The 27,497-nt window shown below is 38.0% G+C and overlaps 1 protein-coding gene across 2 annotated transcripts in view; it reads left to right on the top strand.

The window, feature by feature from the left end:
* The window catches only part of DENND5A (DENN domain containing 5A), a 70,664-nt gene that overhangs the window by 20,049 nt on the left and 23,118 nt on the right, over positions 1-27,497 (top strand). Inside the window, exons 2-10 of one of the 2 annotated variants that reach the window (XM_064513030.1) lie at positions 1,266-1,337; positions 1,947-2,056; positions 2,793-3,453; positions 10,936-11,123; positions 19,828-20,145; positions 22,101-22,316; positions 23,209-23,443; positions 23,914-24,064; positions 24,634-24,727. In XM_064513030.1, coding sequence (XP_064369100.1) covers positions 1,266-1,337; positions 1,947-2,056; positions 2,793-3,453; positions 10,936-11,123; positions 19,828-20,145; positions 22,101-22,316; positions 23,209-23,443; positions 23,914-24,064; positions 24,634-24,727 — 2,045 coding nt within the window. The remainder of the gene's footprint in view (positions 1-1,265; positions 1,338-1,946; positions 2,057-2,792; positions 3,454-10,935; positions 11,124-19,827; positions 20,146-22,100; positions 22,317-23,208; positions 23,444-23,913; positions 24,065-24,633; positions 24,728-27,497) is intronic. The other variant, XM_064513031.1, reaches the window with a different exon arrangement.

Consider the following 27,497-nt stretch of genomic DNA (forward strand, 5'->3'; position numbering starts at 1 on the left):
ATAGTTCTGTATGAAAATCAGTTGTTGTTGTTTTTTAAAAACAAAAAATCTGTCCTTTAATTTCAGTGCCTAAAAACTGGGGGTTTAATAAAATGGATGTGAATATTTTAGGTATTGCAAGTCCTGTCCTAGGTCCTGATTCAGGATGTGTTCCCTGTTGGGTGTAATATTTAAGGCATGTTCTTTAAACATAATCCAGGGTTACATGACTTCTCAACTGTTGAAAGAATTCTTTAAAGCATACCATGGGAACAAACTTTTGTTTACTCTAGTGTAATATGTTTGTTAGTTTCTCTATTGTGTATAGCTGGTGCTATAACTATCTCTACGTATGGCTGCTTTGTGAAAGTAAATGTCATACAGAATAAGGATGATAAGTTGGTTTAGAAATTGAATTTTAAATATTACTGTAAAAGTACAGAACAAACCCAACCAATTCTGAAATCAACTTCTATTGCTGTGTAATTGCTATGTTTAAGATAATAAGTGAGGAGTTGAAGTGTGTGTTTTCCCTTTTGCAGGTGTTGCTGAAATAGTTTGATTTATTTAAAGCATGTGATTTCATGCAATTCTGCCTGATTGTTATTGCAGCTGTCAACAGCTGCATGCTCATTTTGCTAATTGTATTCTAGTAAGATAGCAAAGATTATTTTAAGATAGGCAGTTCTTGGAATTTTTTTTATTTTTAATCTCCTCTACGTGTTCAGAGGAGTTACTGCAGAAAGTTCTGTGCTGTCACTATGAGTGACCATTGCTCTTGAGGAAATAGGAGAGGTTAAGCAAGGCTGAACCCATCTTTCAAGCATATGGACAAGGTCTGCTCTTCAGTGAAAAGCTATGACCATACCACTTTAATATAGTTCTATAGGCCCTGAAATGAGCTTGTCCTTGGGATTAATTTCATCATCTGCTCTTAGGGAGTATTTTATAATTTAACTTCTAAAACTTTCATCATTTAACAGGTAGCTGATTACTATTGCTGGCTTGGTATTGTGGTTATGCATATAGGAGCCATGAGCTTCTGTCACACGCATAGATCTTTTCCTTCAAGAAATATATATCTGAAATGTTTCCTGTGAAATTTCTGTAGCTCATTCAGTAAAAGAACCCTCGGTATGTATAAAAACATATTAGGAGAGTAGGATATTTGTTATGTATGTTAATTCTATATAAAATACTTGTTGTTTACTCGTTTCTGCTAGCTACATAATTACAGTCAACAGTATGAAATTTATAATGCAGTGTTGTTTTTATTTGTTATATAGCTTTATGCCAGTATATACAGGCCTCTAAAACCCGAGATGGTGCCGGCTGTTTCATTTCAAGTGCAACAGAAGGTAAAGGAAAAGGTGTTGGGGGAAAAACACAATTTTTCTGGTTCTTCTGGTACCCTGTCTTCATGGGCATTTATATGGTTCTTAATCTTTTAACCTTCTAGATTTTTCTCTCTTTACAGCTAACTTTTGTAATAGATGGTGGATACCCATTCTAAGTCTCAAAGAAGAAATTAAATGCCACTTGTATGTCTGCCTTAAACTTGCATTGTCTTTGCATCTTGTTTATTTGTGCTTTTCTTCAGTAACAAAATGGAGATTCCTCTGAAACTTAAGCTGTAGCTATGTTTTAACAAGAGTCTGAAATATGTGGAGTGTAGCTTAGAGAATTGCTGTAATAACTACAAACTCATATTAATATAGTCACACTTCAGGAAGAGCACAGATATGTAATGACACAGAAAAATTACAATGCTAATCCTTGCTAATCTCTGCAGTTTGATTACATGCTTAACTAACTGTCTTGCATTTTCTGTTTCTCTTAAAGGGGCTGTGTGTACTTAATTCACTTTTCCTCACACCTGCCTACTGATGTCTTGCTTTTTGGCCTTGTTCAAATGTACTTAAAAAGAGAATGAAATACTTAGTTCTGTATTTTTCTTTCCCCTGCAGGGGAAAACTTTGAACAGACTCCATTAAGGCGCACATTTAAGTCCAAAGTTCTTGCTCGCTATCCTGAGAATGTTGAATGGAACCCTTTTGACCAGGATGCAGTGGGAATGGTCAGTATCACTTAATGCAATGGCTTTTGTTCTTAAGGCACAAACCTACCTTAACAGCTGAAGCCATCCATCTGTGTTTCTCATGACAAAAAAGTTGGAGTGCAAAGTCCGGTGTAGGTTGGGCAAACATCTGTGCATTGCTCTAAATTGTGTAGGCTGAAAAGATCTTTTCAGTTAATGGGAATACTACTTTTTTTTTTTTTTTTGAATAAATTTAAGTTAAAACTTAAATATGATGAGTCTGTAGGCTAGTTTTTTTGCTCTTTTATGACTTCTTTTATTACAGCCTAGAAACCTGGTACAGAAATAAATTAGTTTGTGATTAATGAATCTTCTTTGCACACTGATTCTTCCTGTTAATTGGAATGCAGTGTGATTTCTTAGCTCAGATTAGATATGTCACTTTTCTCTGTTATGTTTCCAGTCTTGATGATCAAAATATTTTTCTTTATGCAGGTTTGAATTTTGCTGTTTTGTTCCTATTGAGATTAGTAACAAAATGCTCATAAGTTTCAATAGAAACCAAATACAGCACTTCCAATGTGCTCCTTCAGGTTTTTATAACTTTTTGCAGTACTGTGTTGTGCAGTAATGTAGTGCTCAATAGAATTTTAAAGTGAAATGTGATGGCAGCCTGTGGATTCTAAATCCTATTTTAACCAATGTTTCTGGGGGCAGAAGGAGAAAAAAGTGATCTAACTAATAGTATTCTCCCCTCTCTCCTTTCTTGTTGTAGCTATGTATGCCTAAAGGACTTGCTTTCAAGACACAAGCAGATTCCAGAGAACCTCAGTTCCACTCTTTTATTATTACTCGTGAAGATGGCTCGCGGACATTTGGATTTTCTCTCACATTTTTTGAGGAAGTTACTAGCAAACAGATCTGCAGTGCAATGCAGACATTGTATCATATGCACAATGCTGAGTATGACATTTTTCATACTCCACCCACAAATGACAAAGATAGCTGCAGCAGCACAGGAGACTGCAATGGCACTTCTGTTTCAAAGCTACAGCGTTTTAACTCATATGACATCAGCAGAGACACACTGTATGTCTCAAAGTGCATTTGTCTGATCGCTCCAATGTCTTTCATGAAAGCTTGTAAGAAAGTACTAGAACAGCTTCACCAAGCAGTGACTTCACCTCAGCCACCACCTCTACCTTTAGAAAGCTACATCTACAATATTCTCTATGAGGTTCCTCTTCCTCCAGCAGGAAGGTCATTAAAATTTTCAGGTGTTTATGGACCGATTATCTGCCAGAGGCCAAGCACCAATGAACTACCGTTATTTGATTTTCCGGTTAAAGAAGTTTTCGAATTGCTTGGAGTAGAAAATGTGGTTCAGCTCTTTACCTGTGCCCTGTTGGAATTTCAGATACTACTTTATTCACAGCGTGAGTACTTGCTTTCTATTGTCTTATCTTGTAGTTGTACTGGCACAAGGGGTTTTATTTCTCTCATTTATTTCTTGAATGATGCTTTACTACCGCTTTTTTTAGAGTAGCATTGGTATATTAATACAGTCAGATGGATCTGTGTGCAGATTTTAATGTTAAGAAAAGTTCTGTAGCTGCCAAGAGATCCTTGCTTTGGCTTCTGTTTTTAGACACCTAAATTTAAAGTTTTGGGCTTTCATAGAGTCTCCCATATTTGTGGACTGATGAGAGAAAAAGAAAACCTGTCCTCTTTATTGTTATCTCTGGAAAAAGTTCTGCTGTTGGATAGAGTATTATGCTTTCTCCCGTGGTCCTCTCCAGCTGCTTAGCTGAATTCTTCCTCTATCTTTGCTGAACTACACGTGCATTTTGAGAAGATACATAGTTTGGGAGGATAATTAATGGTGCAAATATAATTTTCCATTTGTTGCACTACAGTTTTTCTTTCAAAAGAAAACTATCCAAAAAAGTTTGATTTGAATGAACTTAAATCCTAAATCTCTGTTAAGACCTTAAACAGTTATTGCTGAAGTCAAGTAAATTTTTTTTTTTTGAGGGTGGGCGGCAACTAAGCTGAATTAGCATCCATTTATCAGTTAATATGGTAGTGATAGTCCATTTGCTAAAGTTGGCTAATGTTAGTGCAAACCCACTCATCCATAATGGTGTGGATTAAAGTAGACGGATTATCTGTAACTTGACCACTATATTGTGTAGTAATGGCAAAGAAACCTAGAAGACCCTAAAATTAATTGTGGGATAGCCTATGGTGTTACTTCCATCTGTTATTTTTCAACATTTTCTTTCATTGAGTTATCATTATAATGTGCAGAATACAAGTGGGAACTACTTATATATCCTATAATGATCAGAATTCAGTGCATCTATATCTGAAATACAGATGTGTATGCCTGTTGAGATGAGTGCATAGGGTAAAGTCAAAGACGGGTTTTGTGTGTATGGTCGAGGTTTATCAAAATATTGTGTTTGTATTTTGTCTGTATGGTCAAGGTAATCAAAATATTGTGTTTGCATTATGGCAGCAAAGCATTATGTCTAAGGTGTTGCACTGTATAAACTCAATATGTTAACTACCAGAGGAGAACTGTAGTTACTCAAACGCAATGAAAAAAAAATTCTTATTGCACTCTGTAATGGTTACTATTTTGGATTTAAAAAACAAATTGCTTTGTTTATTATTCTTAGAGTAACTAGAAGTACTTGCCTAGTAGACAAACTTCCTTCTGTGGTTTCTCCAGAAACGGGCTAGGTGTTTGTGTGTTTGGGGTTTAGAGAGAGTTTGTTTATGTGGATTTCTCTGTCCCACCAAAGGATGATTCAAACATTAACTTTCCATCTGAACAAGGACACAATCAAGTTGGCCTGTAGTCGTGCGGGAGATGGGTCCTGTGACAGGTGTGTGCGTGTGTGCCTAGCCTGTTGGAAGCACTACAAGAAAAGCAATACATGCATATTGAAATGGTGTCCCTTGATCCCCTTTCAGGCCATCACATTACGTGTCCTCTCTTCTTTTTTCACTCAACTCACTTGGGGATTAGTTTTCTGTATACGGAGTTCTGTTTCCAAGTGGCATTAAAAGGTTCAACCTTTTTCTTGGCGTTTCTTTCCAAGAGTCTGACCAGTGGCTAACTTAAGTAGCTTAAAAAAGGTCATGAACACATATATTTCTGTCACATACACTCAGACATAAGGAAATCAAAGGGAAGGGATTAATGCGGCATAAGGCCTGTAGGCCTGGATCTTTACGATAGTTTGCTTCCACTATTCCTCTTGCCTCACACCAAACATTGAGTTGGGCTGCTGTACAGCTAATGGAAGAGTCTAGTGTCAGTCGATAACTTTTCACCAATAGTTTCTGTGTGAAAAATCTTTTTCCAGTAGAGAAAGAACTTGTTTCCTGACTTCTGGCCTTCAGTTTTGGCATACTAGTTGTGACACTTAATGCATTCCTGGTAATAGTAGCTATGTCTTTTTGAACTTTAACTTCTCTTAAATATCTACTTTAAGGAAGGTAATTTCTGACCTCTTTTATTTTTTTTCCTGCCAGTGTTCCTTAACAACCACTTTTGATGCAATTTGCTAATAGTCATTCAGCATATTGTCAAAACTCCTAGTCTACAACACTTTCTGTTGTTAAATCACTGCTGGAGTTGCCAACAGCCAAGGACTCGTATTAAAATGCTTTTGATGCAGATGTACTTCATTTTATTATTTGAAGTAGGAGTGGAAAGTATTTTGAAGTTCTTGAAAGTCAAGTTTTCTTACTGTAACATCTATTTTTTGTCTTTTGTAACTGTGATGATGTTCTGAGTGTTTTCTTCTATATGGCAATGAATTAGAAAATTGTTTTAGTAAAGCGACTGCCTGTTGTGATGCTTAAAAGGATGTTACCAATAGGAAAATGGAACTTCCTTCTGAGGTTCTGATTATCTATACATTTGTCTAGTGGTGTTTCTCTTTTGCTTTGCTTCCTTTATAACTGAATATGCTTTTAATACATTCTGTTTGTTCTTCTCTGTGGTTGATTAGCATCCCTTCTTGCTTTGTAAAAATGGGGAGCTTTGAGTGTAGGTGAAGGTGATGGCGCACTTAGTTCTGAATGGAATCAGGTATTGCTTAAACTTTTTTTAAGGGCTTGTCTATGTTTTTGCATATACAATAGTGCAAGGTTATCCTTGTGAATATATCTTAATTTTTTATGTCCTTTGGCTTTGCTAAGTCTTTCAGTTTTCTAATCTGTGATAGTTAAGATGGTTCGAATCATTTCTCATTTTTCTAGGTCAGATGACATTACCATACTCATTGGGCAGATTTTGGTTTAGAACAGTACAGATCAGTATCAGAGGGTTTGCTCATGAGATTACATTATTTTACCCTTGGAGTGCTTTGCAGCCATATGCCATTCTTCTGGAAACAAATTATTTAGCATCTTAAGTTGCAGTCAGTCCTTGGAGTAGGAGTTGGCAGTGACAGAGTTTTGCTTTAAGATTCCTTTGCCATGTGTCTGACTTTATGCTTCCTGGAAACTCTTCTCTTATCTCACTGTATTGGCTCAGCTTCTGTTTTGAACAAGTATAAGCCAATTGCAGAGAATGGTTCGTCTGTCCTCTTTAGAGAGCCGTGTCCCCATGCCCACTTGAAAAAGTGTTTGAGGAATGCGAGACAATGCTAAAACAACCAAAGAACCTGAAGCTGCTGCTAGTGCTGAGCCAGCACCAGGGAATGCTGGCAGAAATACCTAAAGACAGTGGTGCTGAGTGAGTGAGGCCTTTAGTAGTGCCCTCACTAGGTTATTTTGTGGGAGCAGGGTTGCATTCCTGCAAATTATATTGCCATTGTATCTGTGAAATGAATGTATTCTGTATCTCTCTGTAGAGCAGTGAGAACTCTTCTGAAGAGTATGCACCGAGTTACGACAGCTGTGGGATCTGGTTGGAGGGGACTTTTCCAAGCAGCTAAAAACAATGAAATGAAAAATAAAATGCACCACTGCCACAGACTGTAATCTTAGGTGTTTTTTTTTTTTTCTGGGCATTTACAGTCTGCTGCCATTTTTTAGTAGATTTAAGTATTTCTCTGACTGCTTTGCTTTTAAATCACTCCTCCCCTTCTTTTTTTTTCCACTTGCTTTAAATGATATTCACTTAGATTTAGTTTTATTTCTTTACAATATTAGTCCTGTGTTGGCCAACTCTGTAATCACTTAGGTAAGAGGTTTTCTTCCCATGCCTCTGGTGATTTAGGAAGCTTGCTCCTTGATGCAGGCATCTTTAATCAGCCTATCAGACGCAGAAGTGAACATGAATTGGAAGTACTTCAGCCCACATCAGCTCCTACTGATGAGCTTGCTGTTACCGAAGTTACATTTTTTTCTGAAATGAAAGGCCTAGTTAAAGAAATGTGTGTGTTTTCTAAGGAGTCTGACATGCCAAGTATTTATGCTTAGAACAACTACTTGAAAAATATTTCTATTACACCATATTTTCTGCTCTGAACAGGTATGTCTAAAAAGGAACGTAGGTCAAGGCAGTGCTTTATTCTGATAGCTGAACTGTATTGCATTTCACCTGTCTACAATGAACCCTGTGCAACTTTTCCCCTTTTGTGTCCCTTCTGTTTAAGGAGGGGCTTAATCCTGGCAGATGGCACATCTTCTTGCTTTACCCACTTTCTTTGTCAAGATCTATGGTAATGGTCCTTCCCTGTTGGGCCAACTCTCTCTGCCATAAAGCAGCAATATGGGAGTTGCTGGCAAACTGGAAATTACTTGGAAAATTTAGCAATATTTGATTGTGATCCCTGAAGTAAGAAGATTAGGAGAGAAAGTTATTCCAGAACACAGTCCTCTGGTTGTTTCAAATTTGACGAAGTCAAGGGATTCCTGTAGGCCCTGACAGACTTCTGCAATGTGATGTGAGAGTGGAGGTGTGGAGCGATGGGTCTTCGTGGTCTTTTGTAGAGCTTACAGCTGCCACCTTCTTCCCATCCTGCTCTTCTCCTTCTAGACCCAAGACCCCTCACTTCTGCTTATCTTCTCTGGATTTGCTTGCTTTTTACACATCAACAAAAATGTCTAAGTATGCTAGCTAAAGATAAATACTGATGTAAATTCCTTCTCATATGTGCAGTAAGAGCTAATATAATTGCATGCAGCAATTAGAAGAACAGTTCAGCCCTTTCTGTGTTCTTAAAGCATGTGGTCATGTATAAGAAGTAGTGGATTTTAGTCCTTGCGCATTGCTCCTTGCACATTACTCTTTGCATGGAAATTACTTAACTGATCACACTAGTAATAAGTGATTTTTCTATCCAATACAAAGCAGAGTACCTAGGTTTTATTTGCACCAGGAAATTTTCCATAGCTAGCATATCCCAGTTTCAGAATAAGAGCAATGCCACTGCTGAAACATTTCTTCCTTCTCTTTTTCTTTTTAAACCCCTTGTAGCACTTTGGTACTGGAAGTGTGCTGCTGCTTTCTTTTTTAAAACCAAAACAAAACCCCACACCCTCTCTGGATAGTTACAGCATAAGAAAACACTTCAGTTATTCTGATTCATGCCTGAAGACTTCTTGCTTTTGTCCTTTTGCCAATAGCTCATAAACCGTATAAAGCCTGCAGGACATAGTTATTGTTACTTGAAGGCTGTGACAGTGCAGGCCAAATAGTTTGGAAAAGCTTAAGCCATGTGGCTATCCAGGATCAAAGAGCTGCATTTTCAGATAACTCAGTTGCAGGAGGTAGCTGTTAAGTGGAGAGAAATCTGAATTATTGATGTTGCTTTGTAATTAATTTGAAAGGCTAATACTAAAGTTAGCATAATGACAGAGAGAGAGAGAGAATTTGTTTTTAAATTAGCCAGCAGGATTACACAGGGTTTTTTGTGTAGTAGAAAATCACTGTTTCTATTCTGAGACTTGTTCTTTCAGATAAACAAGCTGAATATGAACCAGCTGAAATGTTTGTGCATATATGGCTGCTTTTAAAGTTCTTTTTAAAGCTGAAGAAAATAGAGTATGGAATGAGATTCTTCTTCCCAAAGCTTATAATTAATTCATCACTTCTCTGCGGTCAGGCTGTGATTAAAGTTGCAAGCCAATGAGTAACTGTAGGCAGATCCCTGTGTCCATGCAGAGTAGGGGTGTAGATGTGCACTTCACAAACAACTCTGCTATTGAAAGTGGTTACCACCTGCTAGTCCACCCTCACTTATGGTTGTCTCCTCCAGCTTGCTGCTGGTGGTGGTTACTGGGTTATTCCCCAACTTACTTCCCTTCAAGTGAGTTGTTAGCAAAGACTTTAAATTGTCTAAGCTATCCCAACTCCTTTTGATTGAAGGAGCACTTGAACAGTGGCTCAGGTGTGGGGCAGTGACGAATAACTCTGTGCAGCAACATTTTTCACTGGCACAGCTTGATCTGAAATGAAAAATCAAAAACTTAGATTGCAAAATTGTGACTGAAGTTAGCAAAAATCATACTGAGTTCCTGTTGGGTTGTGGCACTCTTTGCAGACCCCAAAGTCTACAACTTTGATCTCAAACAAAATGAGTCATGAAATGCTAGGAACTGAATTTCTTGGCCCTCTATATTCTGCCACCTGAAGTTTGAATGGAGGATGGCTAAGGAGAGAATTAAAGCCATAACTTTGAAATAGTGCACAATTGAGCTTAATTTTTCTCTGGAGCATTTACTTCAGAGCAAATGCTGTTTTGCAGCTTTCCCTCACCACTCCACAACAGTGTATAACAGCTTCAGAAACCTCAATAGCTGAATCTGTGTTCAGGTGCCTTTCATATTGTCTGGTGTCTTATGAATGTGTTAGGAGAAGACACCCCCCCACGCACACACGTAAAGGTTACTGATTTCTCTTCCCTTTGATTTCCCCCCCCCCCCCTTCTTCCCTCTGCTTTTGGCTAGAATTAAATATTTTTGCAGTATCATGAGAAATGCATCCTATATTTATAGCTTGAACTGTATTTATAGCTTGACTCAAGGTAGGAATTGTTCTAGTCTTGTGAGCTTCCTTTTCCAGCCTGGCTGCAAGAAAACCATCTGAATATTTTAGCAGTTGTTTGAATTAGATCACACACTCTTGGTGTTGCCTCCTGTATGGTGCATATATATCAAAAATCATTAGATGTGATTCTGTAGTATAAAAGAGGAGGTGGAGGTTTTGGCCCAGTGTACTGCTGTGTTAACGGCTCTGGACACTAGCTGCTGAATTGAAAAAAAAAAAAGAAAAAAAGAAAGAAAAAAAAGAAAAAAAGAAAAACTACTATGCATATTGCACAGGTGCAGTTAGCACTGCTGTTAAGTTCAAATGTAAAAACAACTTATTTCCTTGTAGAATTTTTGAGGAAAACTGAGACTTTGGTCATACATTGCAAAGCATAAATTAAGCTGATCCCTTTTCATTTTTAGTTATTTCAGTCCCAGTCCTGGGTTGCCTACTATACAGCATTCTTTATAGAAGTCTAAACACTCATTTAAAAAATGTTTATTTGAGAGATACCAGATGCCTTGGGTTTCATCCAAGGCTTCCATAGAAAGATAGAAGAACAGAGAAAATAATGCATTTCCGATTTATTTCTTAGCCCACTACAATACTGCTTCCATACTCAAAACGGTGTTCCTGAATAACCCTTGTATAAGTAGCAGAGAGTGACTTAATGGATGCCAAGAATTAATTTGCTCATTTCCATATGACTTGCAGAATGACCTACTTTGTGTTCAGCTCTCTTTGTTGCTTCAGCAGAATGTGCTTTGGTGCACAAGTCTGGGCTTTCATTAAAGATGCTGCTCAGCTAGCACTGGTTTTGTGGTTTCTGTTTTAAGGCAAACTCTCTTTTGTTTCTTTAACTTAGATTCATTTACTTAAATATGTTTGTGAAAGAAATATTTTTCTTGCTCTTTTTCAGATTATCAGAGACTGATGACTGTGGCAGAGACCATCACAGCACTAATGTTTCCATTTCAGTGGCAGCATGTGTATGTTCCTATCCTTCCAGCCTCCCTCCTTCATTTTCTAGACGCTCCTGTCCCTTACCTGATGGGATTGCACTCTAATGGGCTGGATGATAGGTCTAAGCTGGAACTGCCTCAAGAGGTGAGAGGAGCTTGGCTCAACTGATTTAAATATTGTATGTTACTTTGAGGGAAGTGAGAAATGAACTGAAGGATTAATGATACCTCTCACAGCCATTGCGACGTTCCTGTTGGCTGTCATTTGAGATGGTTCTTATTTATTGGAGATGCTGGAAAAAATCCAGTGAAACTGATAAATAAAACCCTTTTCTGGAATTTGTATGCTGTGATAAGGTTAAACTTCATAATTTTCCAGGTATTCTTGCAGCAGGGTTACAGAAAGGACACTTGTGCTGTGAAACAGGCTGTCATAGAGACACCACAGAGTGACAACTTATTTAGCCCAGTCATGTTATGAAGTGCAGGAAAGTGCAGTGTGAACTTACCAGCTTGGGCCAAAAAGCCACACAGCTTCTTCTCTGTGGTGCTGAGTGAGCAAGACTTATTGACAGGCTTCAGTGCTGTGCTCTGCTTGGGCTGGTTCCTGGTTACACAGCAGTAGGCTGGGTTTCTCTGCACTGCCTTTCTGAATTGGGACTGGTTTACCTGGAACTAGCCTGGCAGATGTCTGCCTGAAAACTATTTAAAGTTTTTCTTCTGAAATGCATACTTCAGTCTGCAGCAAAATGTCAGCATCTTCTTGGGCAAACTCATGTTAACTGTGGTAGTGCTCAGGAAGTCCTCCCCTGGAGTGAGGCCCTGTAAACACCAGACACTGTATAAACAGAGCAAATGGTCCCTGAAGGCTCTGCAACTCATACCATGGGGCTGGGGCTACTTTAAGACATTATGTATTTTATCTCTATTTCTCACATCAAAAATACTCTTTTTAGGGACCTGGCAGGAGGGAGTTTAAGGGCTGCTTGTGAGGGTCAGGGAGCCAAGAGCTATTGAGCACTACCTGTGGCAGCGCAAGATGTGTCTGCAGGAGCCAGTTATAATACAATAATAACCATTATATGACTGTTATATGGTCTGGCTGTCTGCTGTTAGGAAGCTGGACAGCTCTACTAGGTAGCCCTGTGGGAAGCCGAAACTAGTGCCTGCAGAGTCCTTAGCTCTGGCCCCTGTTAGAGTCTGCCTGCTGTTTAGTGTGGGTGTAGCCTCACAGAGGAGGGAACAGACAAATAATGGAAAACATGCTACTTACAGATTCCTGTTAGTGCTATAGTTGGTCGCTTTCTCTGGTTGTCTGTTTTCTTCTATTGTCATATATATTACCAGAAAAGCAGAAATATTATTGGGGGGGTGGGGGGGAGGAGAGAAGATTTTTCAGTATCAAGCAGTGCTGCAGCATAGCTTGACATAGAAAACTTCTTTAAAAAGCTGCATGAAATTAAAGACAAGATAATTTTGCGAACCTCCAGTCTGGTCACCATGCCAACATTGCTCTTTTACTCAAAACCATATGCTGATAGGCTGATAGTTTTAATTTGTTTTCCCTGGCAAGTTCAAAGGAAAAATCCTCTTCAAATTGTTGCTGTTGTTATTCTGTTAAAGCTTTTACTAGTCTCTTGATTTCTTTATTTTTCCCCTCTCTCTTTATGCACTGGCATCATCAATAAGAGTAATGTATGTTCTTACCATGAAAACAGTCTATTGCTTTGGTTTACTACTTTTTACAAAATTTTGGGTGCTTTGACAGGGCTAACAAATACAGGTTTTTTGTTGTTGTTTAAGTTTTATAGAGGGCAGTTGGTGGAGTGTGCATAGCATTAATGTGCCATAGATGTTTTCATTATTATAACAATTTTTTTAAAGACTGTACTCCTTCTGTAAAGAGAGAATTTTATCATTTTAAAATCACTATAATACTTCCAACTAAATTAACATTTTATTTAAATTTTGAGTGGATGTTTCAATTATTTAAAAGGTAAATGTTTTTGAAGAGCTTTATCAGCTTACCTTGGAAGTTTAAACAAAGGTAACTGATAGCATTTTTAATATCTAAAAATAGATCAAATTGGAAGGTGGAGGAGTAGATTCTTGACTATTTCAAATTTACCTTCGTTATCATTAGGCTTTCAGATAACATTAATTTAAAGAGTCAAACACATTCTATACTTAATTCCTGATGTAGAAACTGACAGGGAAAGTACATAACGTGTCACCATGCAACAGTAAAAGAGGACATGTGGATTCTATTATTTGTACTTAAAGACAAATTTATTATCAGCAACAAAAGGGATATTAATACATAATGCTGGTTATTGCCAAAGTTTGGAATGTATGTGATACCGTATGAAATTTGCAGGCTTATATGAGGAACTCATTCCCAAGTCCTACTTCTAGGTGCTTGATTCATAGCTACAGTAAGTATCAGAATTTTCCTCGCTTACTGCAAAGCGTATGTAAAAAGCTGTTCTTTCTGATCTATTCTGAGTTCTGCAGAAAAAATCTGAGTTTTTGACTGTCTTGAAATTGCATAAACTGTATCTTTAATCCATTTACATGGATAGATGGGACAGCTGAGATTACAGTAGTATCTAATTTGGACAAGCGGTAGAAAAGTGAGCTTCATCAGAAAATGTCATTATCTCTTCTGTTGAAGGGCATTGTGGAAGAATATAATACAGCTATCTAACACAGCAAGGATGCCTTAGTGTCACTGTAGGCTTCTTGATTGTCATTTTGTAATGAAGTTTTTAAAAGATTTCATTTGGTCTTGCCCTAATTGCTTGTAAAGTGTTTTAGGTCAATATGTGTGAAAATACTTTCTGTCCTAACTCAGTCAGTTGTTGGGTTAAGTCTTGCTTATATGTGCCATGAGGTTTTGTTTTGCTTATGGTGGCAGTCTCCCCCATGTTTTGGTCCCAGCCAGTGCTTGAAGGAATGCTTTACCATGGGAATGTTTTGTTTGCTTGTTTTTGTTTTTTCCTATATAGGAAACGCAGCTGTATCCTTGAATTTCATGTTTTGGCAGATGATGATTAAAGGCTTAAGCAAACTAGCTATGTTAGTACAAAATTCAAGTTTAGGCTAACCCTTGAGTGCTTCTGAAGAGTGCCTGATGGCGAATTTATTGAAGTTCACCAAGGACTTACTTATGGTCCGGTAAAATTTGAGAAGAGACTCAAGGCTTACTGTAGGGTTGAGCTTCTTGTATGCATTAGTAATACAGTACGCTTAAAGTTGAGCTTGTGCTTATGTGTATTTCTGCTTTGCTGAGGGCTCTTTCTGTATGTATGACTGTCCTTGTGGTTTCACCGATAGCTGCATCTGAGGCCGCTCAGGAACTCGGAGGAGAACGGGGGCAGGCAGAAGTGGCGCTGGAATAAGATTCTGCAGAAGTCAAAGGGGAAGGGAAGAACATGTAGCTGTTTCAGATGTTGCTGGCAAGTGTGGTTTGTTTATCAGTAAAATTGATCAAAAAGGTGGTTAAGCTAGCTGTCTTGCAGATCATAAACACAGCAAGTACTAAAGAAAGACAGTTTTTTGATGCCTCTTTGAATTTCCTTTTAAAGAGACTTTTGCAATATAATTTTAACAGGCAAGTTAATCTGGGCCACTTCATGCTGCTGGATTTGCATGTGTGCATCTCGCTATTCTAATTCAAGAGAATGGAAATTAAGATTAATTTGAGTGAAGAGGAGAAAAAACTGAGTCTTCTAGCACTTGTTAAATCAAAAAAAAAAAAAGTATCTTGTTAAAAAGGTTGTTTTTAATGAAGTGATTCCAAGGATATTGGGCTATTGCCTTTTCTTTGAGAAAAGTTAAAAGATGGATTTTTTTTGCATTTAAAAACTAAAATTTATTTCTCTGCTAATATAAGAAAGATATGGATCTCAATATTCTTATTTTAACCATTTAAAAGCTGTTAGTTCATGCTAATCCATAATAAATGCTATCTTTTACTTTTGTGTGTTTTAGAAGAGAAGAAAAAATCTTTTGAAAAGCCTTTCTTTCCTGTAGATGCCAACACATCTACATCAGCCTGACCAAGATAATTATTTTGAATGATAATGGCTGCTTTGTATGTGTTTTCACACTCACCTCTGGTGTGATACATCTTTGATAATATGGCAGATTTATTGACAGACTTCAGTTTTAAGTTTTCCTGTACTTCAGTGTTAAACAACCACTTGGGTAGTTAAATTCATGTTTCCGATAGCTGCAGCTGCGAGCTATTTTCCATCATAAATTCTGGTTTGGCTTGAGAGCAGTAGCACTAACAAATGCAGAAGGTCACCATGTGCTTGCAGGAATGGCACAAATGCTTTCCTTAGAATTTAGGACCACTGTAAACACTTTCCACAAGCCAACCTTGTGACAGTGTGTGTGTAAAACAAAAAACCCCACACATGCATACTCATAGGTATATGATTTATATGCATTAAGTGAAGTGCATGGTTATTTGCAAGATTTGGAGATAAAGCACAAAGGTGATAGGTACTGTAGAAATGCTGTCAATGAATGGCTTTGAGTCTTTCAACACTGAGCAGAAAAAGTAGTCAGGATCATTTTTCAACCTGATTATCTAGGAGGGGATCTGAAAACCTGAGCACCTGTGATGTACAGAACTTGGCTGGCGGTGATTGTGGTATCAGAACCGACTGCTCTACATTGTTGCAGGCATCCATTTGTGTACAATGTAGTTATGTATTAATGCTTAAAATAGAAAATATTTTCTCTTTAGGATGTCAGTGGGGTGGGGAGCTTACTCATTGTTCAGTGAATAAGCTGTTTCTCCTTAGACGTCCTTTTGGTAAAACCTAAATCATTTCCTTCTATATTTTTAAATGGAGCTGAAAGGAAGGATGTGGGCTTCATTCAGGCATTGCTGGATGCATATGGGGTTTTGGCTCTTATTGTCCTGGAGGTCAAACTGAAGAATTACAATTGTCTTCTGGCTTTGGAGTTGATGGGTGTAGTCTGGAGCCCACTGAGCCAACTGAAGGTTTTGCTGTTGACCTCATGGGACCAGGCTTTAGCATCTGATATAGGAACATTGACTTGCATGCACATGTCTAAAGCTTGTAAGCCTTACACCTTTAAACCCTGTTATTTATGATTATGAAAGTTTCCATATGGTAAAGACAAGTGTTTAAGATCGGGATATGACACCCTTGTTTCTTAGCCTAGTGTCCCAGTAGAATTGTTTCATTGTATGATGATGTTACATGTCTCTGTTTTAACAATCTGCTATTGATTTGGGATGTAGTGGTTGGAGGTTTTCTTTTAGTGAGAAAACTCATACCTCAGCAGCAAATGAAAAAGTGTTTGAGTGTTCTGTAGACCTCAAATAACAAGTAACTAATTTCAACATGCTTTTTCAGTCATATCACTACTAAAACTTGTTGCTAATATCTTACCATTATTTCACTTTAATAACTTACCTTTGTGTATAAAATGGTCAGTGTATCCATAGAGGTGTAATTATGAAGCCTTCAGCTCACTCGACCACTCTGGCTCCAGAAACAAAATGACTAGAACTCATTTGATCAAAGAACTTCTTTATTTTTTTCTACTTTATGTACTTGCTCAGTTCCTAGTACTCAAAATACTTTTGATGGCTGTGATTTCATAGTGAATAGGCCCTATTTCTTTTCTCTTGCTGTATATAATAAAGACAAGGGTCCCTCTGTCCTCACTGGTGTTTTGTTCAGTGGAGTCCATAGTGTGATAGCATTGCAAGACTTGCTATTTTGCTCTCTGTTACTGACAATTTATTTACCTCAGGTTTCATTTCTTTAGAACTTTGATTTGGTACTTCTTGAAGGACTTATGAAGTGAGGCATCTTAGCCATTTCCGTTTCCTGGGGAATGTGGCCTTGTCAGGAGAAGTGCCTATACAGTTTTTGAAGGTGACCTCAAGTTTCCCTGACTTAAGAGAGACTTAAGCCTTCTGCTGAATCTCCTTTGTTTATGCTGCTCTAGGTAGTCCTGTCTCGTGGGTTATGAATCAGGCACTCAAAAAGTGTAGAATGTCTCCAGAAATATTCTTTACTCCTTTTTAGAGTGTTATTGCACAGCACTTGCATATTTACTTTCTAGGTATCTATGCAAGACCAGAAATGTAACAGTAAGTTGTATGGCAAGTAGTCATCGTTAGTGGATTAGAGCGTTTAAACCGTGTGTATTGCTCTTGGGAAGAAACTGTTCAGAAAAGATATTTAATTGTTAGAAGAAAGCATTAGTCAGATGACCCCAAATATTTGCACATAGTTTTACAAAGCATTTAATTTGGCCTTTCTGTCATTGGCAAGGATTTTATTTTCAGTGTGTTATGGGAGAAGACCAGAATCTGCCTACATTAAGTTTAATGTTCGCTCACTTTCTGGCTAAATGCTTTTTAGATATAGTTCACCCAAGCTTAACCAAGTTGGCAGGTTATGTTTTGTGCTGAATCTGTGCTAAGCTATAATAATCACTGGAAAAAAAAGGGGGGGGGGAGTTGAATGACATCAATTAAATAGTTTGGGAAGGGGGGGGACAAAAAACAAACAAAAAAACCCCACAATTCAGCTCTTGGAAGAGTTTCTTTGTGTGTCCGTCTTGCCATTTCTCAGACAGCTTGTGACCAATTAAAGTTTTTTTGTTTTTCCCGTAGCACGGATTGGTGGGCATTGTGCCTAGTCTCAAGGCTTTATTTCCTTAATGTCTGGAAGTGCCTGTAGTATTCCTGATAACACTGGCTGGCTTAGTTCTTTGATGATTAAAACTCGTGCATATAGCAGGGTCTTGGGAAGTTCCTACATTCAGGCGCTTGCTTGAAACATGAGAGCTCTCCCAGTTGTGCGCGCTATCCTATTGCGCAGAATGTTTCTTCGGATGAGAAGTGATGGCAGGCAGTGTGCAGCCCTAGCCTACCACTGAAGCTGCCTTGCTAGGCACCTGCAGCACTTGCTCTGTTGGTACTGGGGGAAGCCTAAACCACTACATCTGCCCTGCACTATTTTAAGACCCTCTTGGCCCCCCCGAACCTACTTTGTTTTTAGGGTACACCAGAACTTGCAGAATCAAGGTCTTAGTTGTCTTTATTTACTTTGAATTCTTTTGAGACACCTGGCTCAATATACAATTTAGCTTATAGGAAAGAATCCACTACAACAAAGAGCTAGTAAACTGTTTTACACACATTCCTTTGAGCATAAGAGAGAAATCCTAGTATAAGAATACTAAAATATCAGGAAATGGAGAACTGGAGTGCCTCTACTCACCTTTGTAACCATAGGTAATATCATAGCAGAGTTTAAATTGAACTTTTTCATTCACGGTTCTTGTACAAATCTAGTTTAATATGTCCCTGTGAGTTCTGCTTTAAGAATTGTAAGTATTTGCATCTTTTTTAATGTTGAAGTTCAAGAAATCGAACACAATAGATAAGTACTTTAAGGAGAATTGACATCCTAATTCTGTTCTATAAAAAGGCTGAGAGAGCTGAGTCTGTCACAAGTATTAGGGGCATGCTTTCACAGCAGTTTACTTAAATAAAAGGGTCTTACCAGGTGCAGCTTATCCTAATCTGCCTGTGATTAGTCTCACAGTAAAATCCTACCAAAACTACTGTACTTACTGGTGTTTTACTGATTGTGCATTTCACTCAGATTTCCAGGATTGTCCGTCATTCATTCAGTGTGAGTTAACCTGTTCCAATTCCATCTTTCTCGTTAAATAGTGAGAGCACTTTCATCCTTCTGGGCTTACTGGGAAATCGTAAGAAATAACTGAAGGTCTGTTAGCTCTTGTGACTTAGTCTGTGCTGCAAAGCTTTAGTGAAACCTGAGTGTGCCTTCTAGAATAAGGTGGTGAAGCTGGGTTGAAAGTACCCCATAATGTGGGTGAAGGGATTTTAGAGGAGGACAAACTAAACAGTAAAGTGGCAGTTACCTTAATTCTTCAGTGAAGAAAAACTGTCGTTTCTACAGAAAATGATGTTTCTCTGTTCTGCACACTTCATTTTCCAAGCGGAATTCACATGCTAATGGGATTCTTGCTATGATGTATGTAATATCATGAAAGCACTTGATAGAGATTTTTGCAACGCAGAAAAAAAAAGGGGAGAAGAACCTACACCAAATACAGGGTGGTATAAATCTTTGAAATATGCACAGCTTCTTTGGGGATCACTATGGAAGCTAAGTACCTGTTTTTCTCTCTTCTTGGCCTTTTTTAATGCTAAATGAGATAAAGATTGGGACAGGAAAATAAAATTGAAACCAGCTGAATTTTCCTTTTTTTTTTTCTTTTTCTTTTTTCTTTCCCCCCCCACCCCCTTTTGGAAAAAAAACTTCTAAAATCCTTCCTGGAGTCACCTTAGCTTTTAAGTGTTTTAGGGGAAACATTTTTTTTTTACTGCAGCTACTGTAGTTTTAGTGGACCCTTTAGAATGATGGTCACCAAACCTGTTAGAAGAGCTGGCTGATCTGAGTAGCAGGCAGTCACGTGCTATGTATGCATGTGTGTAAGATGTTGTGCTGTAAATATCTTGTATTAAAATGTAGCTGTATGTGTATGTATAAACAAAATCATTACAAATCTCTACCTAATGTATGTTACAATCTATTTAGTACCTAGTAAGATACTTTAAAGTAAGTCACCTTAGAGTCATTTCCATGAAAGACTTGGAAATAAAGGCCTTGCGGTGCTTTCTTCAAAGCCAACCAGTTCAGTTGTGGTTGGGGCAAGTCTGTCTTGCAAAAAAACGCAAAACCCAAACACGAATAAAACATGACACTTATGCTTGGTGATGTTCTAATGGTATCCTGTTCTAAATTAAATCCCAGGCTAACCTGTGCTTTGTGGATGTAGACAACCATTTCATCGAGTTGCCGGAAGACTTGCCTCAGTTTCCAAATAAACTTGAGTTCATTCAGGAAATATCAGAGATACTGATGGCTTTTGGAATTCCACCTGAGGGCAACCTTCACTGTAGTGAGAGCGCCTCCAAGATGAAGAGCCTTAGAGCATGCGACATAGTTTCTGATAAAAGAAATGGGAACATAGCAGGATCACCTTTGAATTCCTATGAGCTGCTAAAGGAAAATGAGACCATTGCAAGACTCCAAGCCCTTGTTAAAAGAACAGGTGTGAGTCTAGAAAAGGTAAGCTATGAAATTGTGTTCACTCTCTCTGGAACTGCACTAGCAGACTGTCTGACGTTATGGTCCAAAGACTGGGTTTCTCTTCACTGGGAAAAACTTTGTTTAACCATTGCAAACCTTGTGAACATCTGTGGAGGCAAAGGCAAGCTGAGGGGGGTGCGTGTGTGTGCGCGTGTGCGCGCGCACATGCGCGTGTGTATATTGGGCTTTTTTGTGTTTGTTTACATCACATTTTTGTGATTAAAAACTTTGAATAAAAGTTATCACCTGAAAAGAGCACTGTAAAGTGTGGATGTGGTGTGGTGTTTTTGTTTTTTAAGCCTCTGTGGAATGGAGTGAAGATTTGCTCCGCAAGGCTTTCATTTCTTGCACATTTAATTTATTCTGATTCTTCATTGCTGAATCTGATTCCTACCCATTGACTGAAACTTGCGCTGTGAATAGAGCCAAACAGAGGCAGAAATTGTGTGAGCTGGACTAGACTGGGGAGGAGAGCAGCTTTGCAGGAAGGGGACTGCATGGGGGTGTTATAAGAAGAAGCATTTGGTTACTAGACAGAATTAGATGCTTAAATCAGCTGTGTTCCTGTTCTCAGTCTTTTTTGCATTGTTTTCTTCTTGTTCAGGGCAAAATTGGTAAGAAGTTTCTGTTCTTTTGCTCATTGGATTGGGAAGTGATGGGAGAAATGCAGGTTGCCTTTATTTCTTGCAAGTTTTTGCACATTCAGGCCTTATCTATTCTCTCTTCCACTGTAGAGAACAGTTTAAGTCCCGTTTTACTAGCACTTGCGTGATGTTGGGATTGTATAGGTTATAATTCTGTCAAAATTTGTTTTTCAAATACTTAAATAAAAATCCTGCTTAAATAAAAAGCCCCGTTAATGGGAAATGTGTAGTGTTACTCATGGGATGCAGTTAGAGGCAATGGCTGAATAGCACAGCGCACTCCATTAGAGAGTGCAGCTGTAGGATGCCTGTTTGCAGCTGCCCTTGGCCTTTGTACCAGGCACTGCAGACAACTAGCATAGCCAGGGTGCTTTAAGCATGGGCCAGCTGCAGTGGCTGCATCACTGTGCAGATGTTGTGAGCACTACACATTGCAGCTTGTTAAGTGTTGCAGTGCCTCTTACAGTAATAGAGGCAGGAGCAGCAAACGAATACAATGTTCAAAATGGTGCATGAGTGCTTGTGGCTAGGATTTTTTTCCTGGACACCCAATTCCTGTTAAAATTCATGTTAACTGAATATCTGAATCTCATATTGCTGTTTTGGGGTTTTTTTTTGTTTTAATCTTGGCCCACATATTGTCCAAAAATGCTTTTTTTTTTTTTTTTTTTTCTTCCCCCCCCCCCCCCCCCCCCACTAAAGATTAATCTGAGCTATGTAGTGATAAATTGTGTTATGCTGCTAAGGACTTAGGTTTCAGGAAATTGGCTACTAGACATGTAACTTCTTTTGACTGTGCATCTCTATTCATTTGGAAGCTGGTATATATTAAATTTTAACAATACTGAATCTGGATTTTTGTTGCATAAGAAAGAAATACATCCCTACCTAATACCCAGAGATGATAGAAAACCCCGAGATCCTTATGCAGATGACTAAAGGGTAGAATAAAGTAAACAAAGTATGCGGTATATGTGGGCTTTTATATGGTTGTTATCTACTTTTTTTTTTTTTAATTTCAAGTGTATCCAGTGCTACCAGTACTAAAGTAGGATATGACTGCTTGAAATGATAACTTTTTTTTAGGCAAAGAGGTTTTTTTTCTAGTTTCTTTGATATTGCTGTTTTTATTGCAGTGCTTGAAATGGCAAGATATGCTTTTGGGGCGGGGGAGATGGTTAAAAATACTGATTTGAGGAGTAGCAGCTTAATGGCAGATTAGATCTTATATACCCAGAATACCTGACCATGCAACAATACTGTGTGTGTGTGTTTTCCTTATTCGCTCAGTTGGAGGTGCGAGAGGAGACTAGTAGCAAAAAGGATCTTAAAATTCAGTGTGATGAAGAAGAGTTCAAGATTTACCAGCTGAATATTCAGATCCGTGAAGTTTTTGCCAACCGCTTTACACAGATGTTTGCAGATTATGAAGTATTTGTCATTCAACCCAGTCAGGACAAGGAATCTTGGTTTACCAACAGGGAGCAGATGCAAAACTTTGATAAAGTAAGTTGAAATGAGAAGACATAAGTCAATTTAAAAACTAAAAGAGTAATCAAACCTTAGACTTTGTTTACTGGGTCAGAAAATGGAAAACAGTGCTGTAAAAAATGTAAGTTCTTTCTTAAATTTCAGCGAACTCTTAAAAAAAAAAAAAAAAAAAAAAAAGATTATGCAGAGAAATATACACACACCTAGAGATAAAGAGAGGTGAAAATGCCCTATTAGGGATGCTGTAGAAAAGTATACACCTTAGCCTCACTTTATGGCTAACTTCTACATTTACATTAAATATTATTAGTGAAAATGATACCAGAGGAACTGCTGAATATGTGCATGAATGAAGCCGTGATCCCACAAAGCATTTATTTGCATGTGTAGCGAACATTCTTAGCCCTTTCTTAGCAAAACACAAGACCCAGTTCTTCAAATTTTACTGATATGTTCTTTACTGGAGATCAAACCTCAGCAGGATAGTTCATGTGGTCGCGGACTATGTTGCAGCACTGCATGCTAAAAGGCTAATTTGATTCCCCTGAAATTCTATGAAAAGATTCCTGTCAGCTTAATAAACTGTAAACCCAGCCACAAGTATATGATGTCCACATGTGCAATACTGTTTTTGCTGTTTACTGAAATTCTGTTAAAATTGTTATAAAATCAAGAAAATGCTAGTATCACAACTTGATAATTATTGTGCTTTAGTAGATAATTGTCATAAAACTGAGGATTTCTCATAGGCTGTCTATTTCAGAGATGGAATTAGCATGTGTAATAATACTAGGCTTTGAATGGCTCCAAAGCACATCAATGCATTCTTGATCAGAAAAATTGGTGCTTTTTTTGGCCATATCTCTGCAGACTCCCAAACACTCTTTTATCTCTTCTTGTCTGTTAGGCATCTTTCTTGTCGGATCAGCCTGAACCTTACTTGCCTTTCCTCTCAAGATTCCTGGAGACCCAGATGTTTGCATCTTTTATTGACAATAAGATTATGTGCCATGATGATGATGACAAAGACCCTGTTTTGAGAGTGTTTGATTCTAGAGTGGATAAAATTAGGCTGTTAAATGTTAGGACACCAACTCTGCGCACATCTATGTATCAGAAATGCACAACCATTGATGAGGCTGGTAAGGGTAATAAGCCACTTTCTTTGATACTTAAGAAAATACAACTATACTTGTTGGTGCTGTTTGTTGTATACGTTAGGTTAAAGTTAAGTAACAACTAATTCTTTAACACCTCAAAAAACAGGATTGAAGAAGCTGAGGTGTAATGCTTAAGTGCGGAACTAAATCTCATGATGGAGGGAGTCTTGTATAGGAACCTGAGATGAAATTCATGTAAAGGATAATTCAGCTTTTTTTCTGCATGCTTAGTGTGGAAAATACAGTTTGAGTTTAAGAAGGTGAATGTGTTTTTCTCCTTTTGGTGGCAGTTTTGATGTATACTACTCTCCTGTAAAAGTGTCCTTGTTATGGTCAATAAGAAGCTTCCTTCTCTCATAAATTTGAGATCTGCTTTTAGTTGAGGGTGTTTGACTATAGATAACTTCTGTTTTTAAGAAATACGTTCAAGGAATTTAATTCTCTTATTTCAGAGAAAGCTATTGAACTGAGGCTAGCAAAAATCGATCACACTGCAGTTCACCCCCACTTGTTGGACATGAAAATTGGACAAGGAAAGTATGAACTTGGATTTTTTCCCAAGCTTCAGTCTGATGTCCTTTCCACTGGACCAGCAAGCAACAAGTGAGTAAGCTAGAAGAGCTGGTGTTGGTTGTGAGATCTACGGAATAATGCAGAACCTGAGGTACTAGAAAGCAAATCCATGTTATTTTTTTTATTTTTTTAACTGAGAAAATTCAGAAAGATATTTTTAACATCTGGACTTGTAGAAGCAAATTTGCTCAAGAAAGCCATATTGTGGATAAGGTTATAACTGAGGTAACTTTTAAGGATAGTTGACATAAAAGCACATCCTGTCGGATCTCGTTTAAGAGTTAGCGAATGTTTTAGGGGTATCTTCTTATAAAAATTTTGAAGAAAGAGGAAAAAAGTGCAAATCATAACATGATATCATAAAAGAAGGGAACAATACAAACCAAGTGTATGTGACCTAACTTTCTGTGAGATCCTTTGGTTGTCTAAGGTTAGCTGCCTCTACAGAGATTCTTTGTCTGTTTGCAGCTATGTTGTATCTGGTGTACTTGATGTTGGCAAGTCAATAAACAATAAGATATAAACTTCATATTTCTCCCATTGCCACTGCTCTTCACCTAACTCTTGATATCTGCTAAATGATATTCTTTTATTTGCAGGTGGACAAAGAGAAATGCTCCTGCACAGTGGAGGCGGAAGGATAGACAGAAGCAACACACAGAGCATCTGCGTCTTGACAATGACCAGAGAGAGGTAAAAACTGTTTAACTGTAGAGATCTCATTTTTATTGCATAAATAATACTCTCTAACCTATACAAAAAGCCCAGGCAGTTACCTGCCGTTCACTTCTGCTCCCCCTTATTTGTACTTGATACAAATGAAGTTCCTAGTCCTTAGCTGACCAAAGTAACTTAATTCCCTAATTCTAAAAGTTATGCCAATTTTATACCAGTTCAGGACAAAAATCTTATCCTAAGGATAAAAAAAAAAGTCACAAAATGCATTAAAGTATTAAAAAAAGGGAATGGGGAAGGTTAATCTTAGGTTTTTAGCCATCTGTTTCCTGTGTCTAAATAAGTTAGTCACCCTATGCTCCTTTTGTAGTTATTGTGAGGAAGGAAAAGTGCCTCCAGAGTGATTGATTTGATCCTAAAATCAAAAGAATTGCCTTTTGGAGTTGCCTGTTTCTTTCTGTGGACCATAAAAGAGGTCTAAGGTGACAGACTGACACATGAGTTCATGCTAAGGTGGGAGTGTGAACCCCACCAGTACTGCCTGGTTTGTGTGTCTGGCTGTCTTTATACAGCACAGCCTTAAGTATTAAGTTTTCTGATGTGATATACAATGGGCCTTGCATGCAGAATGTTTCCGCTTTTATAAATACTTCTGACTCTGAGCTGTTGAAGAGGGCATCCACTGTGAAAGCAAGAGATTTGGGGCACACCAACCCTGTATCATTGCAGTGTTGCTCTAGAGGCCTAGCTCCACTTAAATATGGTGCATCTATAGAGCACAGGCCAGCACTGTGCAGAGATACTGGTTGGGTTTTGGAGCAGTAGCTACAGCTCTGAGGCTGCTTTACCCACCTTCCAAACTGATGACTTCTCTCACCCGTACTTCTATAGCTGATAGGGTTGTATTTTGTTGTGAAGGTGCTTTGAAAGGTCCGTGTGTGAACTAGTTACAATGCAGTTTGTTCTGATTTGCACAATACAGGCTTTGCAGACTGTTACGTTGGGTGTTGATTTAAGGGTAATTCTGAGAATATTTGGGTTTAAAATACCAGAATTGATTTGTGCATGGTTACTTTTAAACAAAAGTAAAGCTTTGGGTCATGTTCTTCGTTGAAGATGGTATTCTCTTGCCTTGTTAAATAATCTTCAGAAAAGTTTCAGTTTGATTCTCAAAGTAATCTTGTGTCTGTTAAGACAGTGTTTTCAAAATGAAATATCTGTTTTTTCTAGTTCATTCTTTTTTAATGATGAGTTGAATTGTACTTCCCAGTATACTCGTTTCCAGAGTTTTCTCCCCATTTTATGCAAGTTTTACTGAAGTGTCATTTGTGTCATTTATAACCACATAGTAGAACAAAGTCTGCCTAATTCAAAAATCTACAAGTAGTTTCTGGATTTGATGTGCTCCTTATGCTCAGATAACTCAAAAGTACTTTTTACTTAGAAGCAGAAATGAGCAGCAGTTCATTCGTAACCTAACTATTGCTTTCAACAACTTTGATGCTTAGCATCTGTAAACTTCTAGGATTTCAGTTAAGTAATTACAAATGCAGCAATCTATTTCTAGTCTCTGTTTTTAACTGACTGTTCACTAGTTGATTATCCTGTAGGAGTTACTGTGTCACACCAGGCAAATAATTTCTTAAGAATAAAAGTTGCAAATACATGCACAGGTGAGGGGTATCAACTGCCAAATTAATTTCTGCTGGTATTTAGAGTTTTTTGCTGTATCTTTTTGATTTTACATAATACTGTTTGTATAACGGCCCCTTCTCCCCAGGTGAACCAGAAACTTTCCTATGAAGTCTGAAAGAATGGGGAGGGAGTCCTTCTGATGGGCAGATAAACATGGAGAATTGGGTTGAGCAGGAGGCAGTGGTTGCAAAATGAATGCAGTGTTGCGAGTTTTAGACAAATTGAGGTTTTGGGACAATCAACAAAAATCTGTGGCATTGAGGCTGAGTGGCTTTTAAATTGCAAACTTTTTGTGCCGAGTGAAGGGCAGAGTTCACACCGTCTTTGTTTTTTCCTTTCAGCTTCATTACTTATGAATTTTTACTTTGAATGTTTGGGAGTTCTGCATTGTATTGTCTTCACTCTTCTCCTTTTCTGTTTTGCATGCCTGCTCTTACTACTTCATATGTGCTTACCACTTTCACTTAACCTGATCTATTTGGCTTTTGGCTACCAACTTGTCCTGCCAGCACCTGGACTTTTCCATGTCAGAGCTTCAGTTGCAATTATATTTAGACTGGGACCAGCATGATTGGCCTTTCAGGCCCTCTATAAAATCTATGTCAGAGCATTATCTGGTATGTCAAACGCACAATATGACTATAATCATAGTTCTGGATAAAGATGCATAGCGTAAATGATACTAGCATAAATGGCATAATAGCTATTTAGTGCCAAGCTGATGAAGAAAGTATCATTTTTCCCTCTTTGCAAAGATCATATTCTGTTTGATAAATGCAATCCTATTCACTGACTTTTCAGCTGATTGTTATTTCAGCATCAGCTAGGGAAGTTACCTACTGATCTGAACTATGTACTGAGTATTTTGTCAGAGCCTGTACGGGCTTTTCCCTTTATCTCTTATTCACAGCTTGCCATGCCCCAGCCAATCTATTGGCATTTGGGTTTTTCAAAATATTTTTTTTAAGTTCTTGTCTCTGAGGAGAAAACGATGATTCTTTGATGGAAGTAACAAGAGCAGAACAGCTCTTCCAAATATCGGAAGTTCAGGAAATCGTGTTGCTCTAAAATGCAGATGGTCTGCAGCTGAGAG

This window comes from Dromaius novaehollandiae, chromosome 5 (genome assembly GCF_036370855.1).
Source record: "Dromaius novaehollandiae isolate bDroNov1 chromosome 5, bDroNov1.hap1, whole genome shotgun sequence".
NCBI lineage: Eukaryota > Metazoa > Chordata > Aves > Casuariiformes > Dromaiidae > Dromaius > Dromaius novaehollandiae.